General features: G+C 39.4%; 2 protein-coding genes across 3 annotated transcripts in view; both read left to right on the forward strand.

Annotated features, from left to right (window-relative positions):
* The window catches only part of LOC142341447 (uncharacterized), a 545892-nt gene that overhangs the window by 222633 nt on the left and 311890 nt on the right, over positions 1-11369 (forward strand). The window lies entirely within an intron of this gene.
* LOC142340710 (calcyphosin-like protein) overlaps positions 1570-11369 on the forward strand; it is a 24092-nt gene continuing 14292 nt past the window's right edge. Inside the window, exon 1 of the mRNA XM_075391409.1 lies at positions 1570-2346. Within this exon, the coding sequence (XP_075247524.1) occupies positions 2207-2346 (140 nt within the window). The 5' untranslated portion in view covers positions 1570-2206. The remainder of the gene's footprint in view (positions 2347-11369) is intronic.

Consider the following 11369-nt stretch of genomic DNA (forward strand, 5'->3'; position numbering starts at 1 on the left):
TGTAATTGTCGGTATGCTCAGTTTTGAACTTGAATAACATTGTGTTCTATAGGTTTTGAAACTCCGTTAAAAGACTTTTTTGTTTAGAACTTAACTTTCACAACAAAATATGAAAAGATTCTAATATAAACAATTTCAAGACATCGAGGAGTTCAATGTTCGGAAAGCGGATGGGAAACAGACTCGCATGGAAAGAAAAAAGAGGCTCAAATCCTGGTTGCAGAGGTCGTTGTTTTTGCAAAAATTCCGTCAATGCCGTGAAAATAAAAAAAATCATTGACCAAGAACACCAAGCATACTGAACTATAGAGTTGGTTTCTACCTAAAAATTTGATCAAGTGGTTCACCCTTATGTTGCAGCAAAAAAGCGTTTTTAACACAAATCACAATGGTGCTAAACTTTGCCAAGGAACAACACTCTGCAAAAGTTGACATCAGCTTATTGCGTCAGAAAGAACAATTAAGCCAGTTCTCAGTATCAGTGTACTGGCATCACTGAAAAAAGCTGAAAATCTTCATTTTCGGACGCCCGATCGTAGTGGCACGGTCGAAAAAAGTTTTGAAAAAACTGAAGGAGTAACACCTGAAAATTTCTGATGCTAAATGTTTAAAGTTTAACGACAGGATCAAAGATTTTCGGATTTTTAATCTGAACAATTGCAGAATAATATTACTGCTGATTTCATCATAACATTAGTTTTGCCATGCTCAGTCATTGTATGAAAAAATTGTCCAATTAAAAGCTTCAAAATTTTAGGTGAGACATGATGATATTGTTTAAGAATTGTTACGAGTGTGATCAAGGTGTCTCGGATCTATTTCCGTTTGTGCCCCCCCCCCCCCCCAGCTTAGTGGGTGCATATTTTTTGCACCCCTAGACGCCCGTGCCATATTTTTACTTAATGATTAGCCATGTAATGGCACGTGCTCTGTAACTGGGGGTGCATTACGTACGGGGGCACAAACGGAAAAGATCCGGGGTCTCTAATGCTGATATTATTTCGATCTTTTCTGTTCGAAAAGTGAGTGCATATTATTTGCACCCCTTAAGCGCCCGTGCCATGTTTCGACATCTTCTATGTAATGACACCTGCTTCCTGCTTTTTAACTGTTGAGTTCATAGCGTACGTGGGGGTTGCAAGCGAAAAAGCATCTGGTTATTTTCAGCATGCTATGATGGAGGTTCTATATTATATAGGGTGCCAAACCGGAATAGATCCAATATTTGTGACAGTTAGGAACGCTTAAAAAATACGCCCCCATTACTCCCATTAATATTTTTGGAATATTTGTGCCCCCCCCCCCCCCCCCCCCCCCAGTACGTTATGCTCCCCCCAGTTACAGAGCGCATGCCATTACATAGTAAATCATTTTGTAAAAATGGCACGTGCGTCTGGGGGTGCAAATAATACGCGCCCACTAAGCTGGGGGGGGGGGGGGGCACAAACAGAAAAGATCCTATTTTAGTTCTGAAGTCTAGGCTTAAACATTTGGAGAATTCCTAAAAATAAGCACGTGCTCTCTCTCAACCGCGCGCAGCTTCAATCAAGATGGTTAAAATATTGCATCATTATCAGCATACAGTATAATATACGAACTGTAATGCATAGATAAATTAAACATTTTCTCGCGTATCATTTTAGCTTCAGATATATTCTTTTCTACGCAAAAGAAGTATAACATGCAAGCTGTCATAAAAAACCAAGTGCATTTTTACTTGTTTAATTAATTATTTTATCATATTTATATTATTACATAATTTAGTTACATTTAATCCAAGTAAAAATTATTTGTTGCAGTTATAATTGTTAACTATAGTAGATTTGAGGCTAGCGAAGGATAGATTAAATTCGAGGAATCACTTTGCTCTTGGAAAATTTACCGAGTACAAAAAATTGAAATCAGTGAATTCGGATTTAATTAAATCTTAATTATCTCTTTAGTTCTTTCCGCTGAATTTTTCGTTCTTGATTAACTTCTTATCAACTCTCAGTTTTCGATTTTGAAACCAGTTTGGCGAGCTTTACATTGTCATAAATTTCCATTTCCTTAATTTTAAATACATAATATAAATCTAATCATAATCGAATCGAAAACTTTGATTTTCAATTCATTAGTTTTACTCATAACAAATCAAGTTGCGTATTTTCCACCGAAAAATTTAGATCTATTTTTAGTTACTTTTAGCCTTTTTGAGGTCGTAAAGATGGCGGCCACCACTAGACACGAGGCAGAATTGAGGAAGAAATGCAAGGCTATAATAGCAGATAAGAAATCAACTCTGCTTGAGAAATTCAGAGCTCAGTGTCTGATGCGAGGGGCGTCTGGAATCAAGGAATTGGGGAGGTAAGGACAGCAAAACCATCCTTCATATTATTAATATCAGGATATTGTAGCATTAACATCTCACAATTTGAAACTAAGTCCAAACAGGCTGCACTAGCCCAGTCCAAACTGGAGCAAGCCCAACGGCGACAAAGAGGACACTCCCCCATTGTCAGTACAGAACTGGACAAATGAAAAAACTCCGAAACTCACCCCAACAAAGCCCCATAACTATTGTCACATCAAGTTCACCGAAAGATTTAATGGGCACGAAAAACAAAAGCCGTGGATCGGATGAAAGAATAGTCCAAAAGCTCCCCATAAATAAAGATCAAGCACAAGGGAACAGTATCGGAACCAAGCAAGACGCACAACATCCAGCACAACCAAAACCCATTACACTCACTGAGCCCGCTCGGGCCATCCAACAACATCACACAACCATCAACACACAGATCAGCCCCACCACAACAAGCAACATACCGGTCACCATCCTAATCGAATCTGACAGTGACCACAACGTCATGCCAGAAGAGCCAGCCCTCATTGACAGCAACGTGCACCAGGAACCCCCGCCAAACGATTCAACAAGAATAGGCGAAAACGAGATAAACATCTCCATAGAACACTCACTATCAGCCGACGAGAGATGCGTAATCACAGAACAAGTCGACAGCCCACACTCAAGTTACAGCACAGCCCCATCGGAGATACCACATCGCATAGCACAAGAACAAAGTCCCATCTCGTCATTAGATCCAGAGGACATTGACCAGCTCAACACAATTTTCGACAACTAAGTGTCGAGAAATTTGAAAGGAGGGGAGTGTGGTACGGAAGTACCCGACAGGGAAACAAAGACTCAAGTTCTATTATAAACACTGCTTATCTCCATATACTATTATACTATCAACCCATTCGGGTCATCTGTTCATGTAGTAACTTAACAAATTCAGTCTTAAATTCTTTCTTAGTTCATTCATGTTGTACGCAGTAAACTTTCTATCACTTGTTGTAACACCTCTGTAAATTCTTAACATCTGTTCATAGCGATGACAGGTACTGTCTGGTCTCGCTTCTATCTCTCTAAAGCCGTAAACTTATTCACCGCTTTTTGCCTAATCTCGTAAACAAAACAGTTGAATTGTGAAAGTTTGGAACTGCTATTTTATTCATCTTGACATGGCGCAGTCAGCAATAGCTAAATCCCCAATCGGGGTTACCTTATATTGGGATAACCGGCCACAACCAAACATAGTGTAGTAAAATTGGTTCGAAACAGCAAAACTGGCCATAACAGCCAAAGAAAACATACAAATAGAAAAACTACTCAGGCCCAAACCACAAAACGCAGAACTCGATTGTCCACACGAGCCCATGTACGAACTGCCCACAGCAGACGAAACAACAGCCGAGAAAAGGCAAAGAGAGCAAAGAAACATTAAAAAAAGGTCGATGGGAAAACCAATTCCTCGCAGTAGAAGACAAAGGCCCATACGTGGACAATATTCCATGGGATGAGGCCGATACAAAAATAAAAATCCTCATATATCTGTCCTTAGGACAGGAGGCTACTAACATGTTCCATCAAAAGAACCCTCGCACAGAAATGTCCAAATGCACAACATATGCATTTGTGGAACAACTAAAGGAAACATTCAAAGAAGTAAAAAAACGAAACATTTGATCGCTACCAATTCTTCAATTGTAAACAAGAACACAACGAATCACTGGTAAAATTCCATTCAAGAATCAAACGAAAAGCAACACTCTGCAATTGGGAAGACTTAAAAGACAGTCTGCTAAAAAGCATCTTCATTCAAGGCATGAGAAACCCACAAATTCAAATGGACTTGCTATCAGAAGACCGTGACCCGATCGGAACATTACAATATGCCCTGGCGGAGGAAAGAGGCCAAGAAAACCAACAAAAAATGACAAACCCAGGCAGATCGCACTTCGACATAAACCCACAAGGACAATCTGAGCTACAATACGTAAGACGCAACAACATACAACAAAGACAAAGCATACAACAACGAACAGGCATATTACAATTACCCAAATCAGGACAAATCCCAGATTGCTGGAAATGCGGATATAAATTCATACCAGGCCACCTCAGTAACTGCCCAGCAAAGAACGAAGTGTGCAGAATCTGCAAAAAGATAGGCCACTACGGGAAAATGTGCAAAGCAGAAATGCCTCCCAAGACCGACACAAAGACCGCAAACAAGAACAAACATACAAAGCAGAGGCACAACATCTACAAGCCAAAGCAATAACTACCAAAAAAACACAAGGAGAGTCAGAAACATCAAAACAACATCCATGGATGACGTATCACAAACAGGAAGCAACAAATCAGAAGAAAATGCATCCATTGACCCCGAAAGCACATGTTACATTAGAGAAATGATGGAAGACTGGAACACGGTCAATCTTGTACAATGGAAATTGTCACAAACAAAAATAAACAAAATCAACCAAACCCAAATGGGAGAGTACTAGCTAGAAACCCACTCGGGAAAATGCAAGATATATTGGTTGGTAGACACGGGGAGACCAAGAAGCTTCGTGTCTCAAACAACAGCGAACTGATTAATAAACAAACTTGGAAAAGAAATAGAAAACAACGCCAGCAAAGTGGGATAATTTAGATGCTTCAACAACAACAAGATTAAAATAAACAGCACACTCAAAATACACCTATCATCTGGAAACACAACAGCACAAAACTGCGAAATACTGGTAGTACCACACAACACAGTGAACCTACTGGGCAGAGACACACTCCAAAAACTGGGGATTCAACTGTCACAAACGAAGACAGGTGAGAAATTTAAAAACTTTATCAAATCTGAACAACAGAAAACAACACATAACATTTTCAAAAACTTCCCGCACTTATGAACCCGATTGGAAAAATCAAAAAATCACATAGCTAAATCCATATTTAAACAATACTTCAAACCAACACAACATAAAGGAAGAAGGGTACCCATACATCTCTTTGACAAAGTCGAAGAAGAACTAAAAAAACTAATAGAAGATAGACAAATAATAAAATTAGAAAAATGATCAGACGAATACTTTATAAGCCCAGTAGTCATCACGGTTAAAAGCGACAAATCGATAAAAATAGCCCAGGAATCAAAAGAATTAAACGACGCGATACACAAGAACAAATACCAAATGCAAAGCATAGACCACGATATCCAAAAAGATTAGCGAATTAAAAAATAATCCAGGAGACATATACTTCTCAAAAATTGATCTAAAATACGCATACAGCCAAATTCCACTTCATAGAGATACACAAAAACACTGTAACTTCAATATCCTGGGCGCAAACGCCACAGCAACATATAGATTCATAAATGGATCCTATTGACTTACTGATATGCCCGCCACATTCCAAAAAGCGATTGACTATACATTAAACAACATAACTTCCGCACACGCATTTCTCGACGATATAATAATCATAACTAGAGGATCCTTAGATAACCACGAAAAAAAGATAGTGAAAGTATTATCAAGACTAGATAAAGAAAACCTAGCCATAAGCCTCCACAAGTGCGATTTCGCCTAAACGGAAATCATATGGCTCGGTTACAAAATTAGCCCAAACGGGATAATACCAACAGAAAAGAAAACAAAATCCATTTCAGAAATGGAACAACCACACACACTTAAACAACTTAGATCATTCATGGGTAGCATACACCACCTGATAAAATTAATCCCTAACCTGTCAGAATTAACAGCACCTTTGAGACCCCTACTATCAACAAAAAACTGTATAAAAGGCTCCAAACTAAAATGGTCAAGCGAACACGACGTAGCATTCAATCAAAATAAGAAAACAATAACACAAATAATAGAAAACAAACACTTTGACACAACAAAACCCACACGGGTCACATGCGATGCAAGCAAAAGCGGCCTCGGGGCTTGCCCAGAACAATATCTAGAAAACTATTGGTACCCTATAGCATATGATAGTCGCTTCCTAAACTATAACGAACAAAAATATAGCACTAACGAGTTAGAACTCCTCGCAGTCGTATGGTCACTAGAAAACTTTAAATTACTATCTGTACGGGCTCCAAATTTGAACTACAAACTGACCATCAAGCACTCTTATCAGCCCTAAAAAACAACAGGGGAAACAAAACATATCAAAGCCGCCTGACCCGTTGGGTAGAGAGATTATTACCTTTCCACTTCACAGTACAGCACGTACCGGGTAAAAACATGGGATTCGCAGATTACTTCAGCCGATACCCCATTTCCCCAGCACCACAACCGCTCGAGAGCAATAAAAATTTTGTAGTAAACTTATTAAACACATTCAAACACATACTAAACAATGCACAGAGAATTTCAGCCAATCAGAACGCGCTAAAAACAAAGCACGCAAATTATGACGAAAGACACGCTAGAAAACTAAGCAAATAAAGCAAACACGCTTTTTGCCAATTTCTTTGTCCAAATCAGTCGCACTCGTGCATTTACTCAAATTCTTCTTTACATATTTCTTCTTTACAATATCCAAATTCTATTTCAAAATCACAATCTCATTCCATGAAATCTAAAGTTCTTGTCTGTACCCGTAACAACCCAAACTTAAACACTTTCGACAACATAATACATAAACGTCCCCTACTAAAAAGATGAACACCCCACTACAAGAAAACCCCAATGTAAGCAACCAACCCCCGCAATTAAACTGTTCTAAATCCAATAATATCGCCACGCAAACTGACAACCCATCCAACTTAGGAAAAGGCACTACCCCACTCGATCACAACCGGGTAAAAAACCCATTTGAAAACACCCAAGCGGACACCCCCATACCACTACAAAACTTACATAAAGTCCTTAACGAAAATTTTATATCGGGGGCCATCAAACTTGATAATCAAAGTAACAAAATTCGGAAAATGATACAAAACCAGGACTGGCTAGCTCTCAAACATTACTCGCGTTACTCTCACTCACTGAAAAAAGTTTATCCGTAAACGACAACGGTTGCATTCTATATGACGGCAAACTTTATATTCCCCAAATTTACGCGATATTACACTTCACTCAATACACAAAACCCATACGGGACAGGCCGGCATGATGTACATGGCGCAACTTATTTGGTTCCCTCGCTTACACAGGGAAATCGTCCTAATGGCACAAAGGTGCAAACCTTGCACACTCATAGGTAAGAAATTAAAATCAATAATTCCAAAAAATAAACACACACACACCTACACAATCTACAAGAACCTAACGAAGAAGTACAAATTGACTTCACAGGCCCCCGTTCAAGAAAACAATAGAGACACATATATACTAGTCTCAGTTGATAGATTTTCTAGATACCCTCACGCAAACGCATACCACAACTGTGACACAGAAACAGCCATAGATTAACTTAAAAGCTACATGACATTTCACGGCATACCACGAACATTAAGGTGCGACCAAGCACAGGCATTCAAACCAAAAAACTTTGAAATCTTCTGCAAGGACAATAACATTAAATCAATCCTAGCCCCAGCAGGAGATCACAGCGGAACAGGACCTGTAGAATGAATGATAAAGAACATTAAAAAGGCGACTTTAAGTTATAAACGTAGATCCCAAATGGGACAAGGAAACACTAGCAGATAATATTACACATTTAATAGAAAACATTAGACTAATTCCAAACACAACCACACGCATCACTCCATTCGAAGCACACTTTGGCAGAACTGCGAACACACAACTAACAAACATACTAAAAAACCCCAATCACAAAAATCTTTCATATAAAAAGATAAGAAATTTCCATTTAGACAAGAAGAAAATGATGCAAGCCATGCTGAGCGAAGCTGCAATCTGGCACCAAGCTTCAGACTCTGAGCCCCAACTGGACATACAATATCAGACCCCAAGCGCCGAATCAGATTCAGATGAAGAACCCTTATCTACAAAACGCGCACAGAAACGTAAGTAAATTTTCCCAATAAAAACCATTCCTGATAAGTTAAGCGTCACATTCGGTGATCAAACGTCGGTAATAGTAAGATCAAAAAACCAAGTAGCACGAAAAACCGTAATGCGCATAGTAAAAGAATCGCGATGCACACTAAAACCAATGTGGAACATAATCCTGGACGGAACAATCACACATTACACACCACACACAATAACCATTGACACACCTAAGAGAAAAAACACAGTAATCAGAAAAAGTGACAAAACCATAGCCACTGAAACAATCCCAGATAAACCTAGACTAATCGATTTCGTAGCATGCAAGACCGTTGGGGAATATAAAAGAAATAGAGAGAAAATCAAAAAATTCTATTTAGATGAAAAGAAAAAAAAAGAGAAACCGGCAGAGGAACAAACAAGAGAACAAAAAGATGAATCCCAACTGGGCACAAGCAAACAAGTACAACAACGAGAGAACAAGACGGTCAAAAGAGACAGTACAACGAAACAAACACAGAAACAACGTAAAGGAAAGCAGGATGCCCCAAAAGGAAAACAAAACAACCGACTAGGCGCACTAACATCTCACAATTTGAAACTAAGTCCAAACAGGCTGCAAACTGGAGCAAGCCAAACGGCGACAAAGAGGACACTACCCCATTTTCAGTACAGAATTGGACAAATGGAAAAATAACGAAACTCACCCCAACAAAGCCCCATAACTATTGTCACATCAAGTTCACCGAAAGATTTAATGGGCACGAAAAACAAAGGCCGTGGATCGGTTGAAAGAATAGTCCAAAAGCTCCCCATAGATAAAGATCAAGCACAAGGGAACAGTATCGGACCCAAGCAAGACGCACAACATCCAGCACAACCAAGACCCATTACACTCACTGAGCCCGCTCGGGCCATCCAACAACATCACACAACCATCAACACACAGATCAGCCCCACCACAACTAGCAACATACCGGTCACCATCCTAATCGAATCTGACAGTGACCACAACGTCATGCCAGAAGAGCCAGCCCTCATTGACAGCAACGTGCACCAGGAACGCCCGCCAAACGATTCAACAAGAATAGGCGAAAACGAGATAAACATCTCCATAGAACACTCACTATCAGACGACGAGAGATGCATAATCACAGAACAAGTCGACAGCCCACACTCAAGTTACAGCACAGCCCCATCGGAGATGCCACATCGCATAGCACAAGAACAAAGTCCCATCTCGTCATTAGATCCAGAGGACATTGACCAGCTCAACACAATTTTCGACAACTAAGTGTCGAAAAATTTGAAAGGAGGGGAGTGTGGTACGGAAGTACCCGACAGGGAAACAAAGACTCAAGTTCTATTATAAACACTGCTAATCTCCATATACTATTATACTATCAACCCATTCGGTTCATCTGCTCATGTAGTAACTTAACAAATTCAGTCTTAAATTCTTTCTTAGTTCATTCATGTTGTACGCAGTAAACTTTCTATCACTTGTTGTAACACCTCTGTAAATTCTTAACATCTGTTCATAGCGATGACAGGTACTGTCTGGTCTCGCTTCTATCTCTCTAAAGCCGTAAACTTATTCACCGCTTTTTGCCTAATCTCGTAAACAAAACAGTTGAATTGTGAAAGTTTGGAACTGCTATTTTATTCATCTTGACATGGCGCAGTCAGCAATAGCTAAATCCCCAATCGGGGTTACCTTATATTGGGATAACGGGCCACAACCAAACATAGTGTGGGAAAAATGGTTCGAAACAGCAAAACTGGCCATAACAGCCAAAGAAAACATACAATTATCAAAGAAGACCGGTCGCAGAATTGGGAACCGGGATTTCAGGCATGGGTTTCGGGGGGGGGGGGGGGGGGGGAGGTAAAATTATATTGAACAAACAACATCTAAATCACAGAAAAACATCTAAGTTAAAACACATATTGGCACAGGATCTTGGACAAATTTCATATCGCTCACGGGCACCATTTTGCAAGCCCTTATCAAAATAAAAGTATATGTGTCAGAAAAATGTTAGAATGTACGGATTACCTGTCACGGATCTAGTCCGCTAACTCCTATGGCGATTGATGTATTAGTTCGGTGACTATTCACGTCTACCCGAACTATTTTTTAATCAAATTTAAGAAAATGATTGCTAGACAAAACTGACGGTTTTAAATATATGATTTTTAATTGTTTTTTAATTTTTTCTGGCGCTTTTTTGACAGTTTTTGTGAATATTTTCTGATAATTTTTCAGTTCTTCCGGATCGGTTTTGATACCAGTACAACGGCTACCTGAGGCCTTTTTATACTTATATTTAAACTTGTCAAGTGCGGAGAGATTTCCCAAGCCGAGGGGTTTGACCGACTAGACCTCTGATCATACTATCATCTAGCGCACACCTGCGGACTGTACGCCCTAATTAATTGGTCTGGGTAAACCTGCGAGCACATTTTAGCATCAATATTGATCTGTAAATTGTCTGATCAGAGGCGGATTGAAATGCACCTTAGTCTGATCAGAAACTATTTCGAGCAAAGTTTACTTTCGGTTTTTTGTGCATTATTTAAGCATTTATTGCTTTCAGAATTGAGTCAGAGATATTTACTATTGATATACTAAATAAATTATTTTCTTTAACACTTGGGTTTTGTTTACATTAGCAATACGTTTGGGATTGGCTTTTCCTCAATTCAATACATTACTGAAAACATTTGTTTTTCTGAAATAAATATATTATAGTGGTATTAAGAGATTTTTCATGTCAAAACCATTCTGCGAACAGACTAATTCGAGCGCACTTGAGTCCGATTAGAGGCAATTTTAAGCGCACTTGAGTATGATGAGAGGCGATTGCAACACACTTGAGTCCGATCAGAGGCGGATTTGAGCTCACATTGGCCTGATCAGGGCTGACTTTCGAATGGACGACAGACTGATCAAGGAGATTTTTGAGCGCATTTCAAGCGTACACAGAGTTTCGAGCGCACGATAGTCTAATCAGAAAACACTTTGGTCTCAGTCGTTCTGATCAGAGGTCAATTTTGCCCGC

The sequence above is a fragment of the Convolutriloba macropyga genome, chromosome 6 (assembly GCF_964194025.1).
Source record: "Convolutriloba macropyga chromosome 6, txConMacr16.3, whole genome shotgun sequence".
Taxonomy (NCBI): Eukaryota; Metazoa; Xenacoelomorpha; order Acoela; family Convolutidae; genus Convolutriloba; species Convolutriloba macropyga.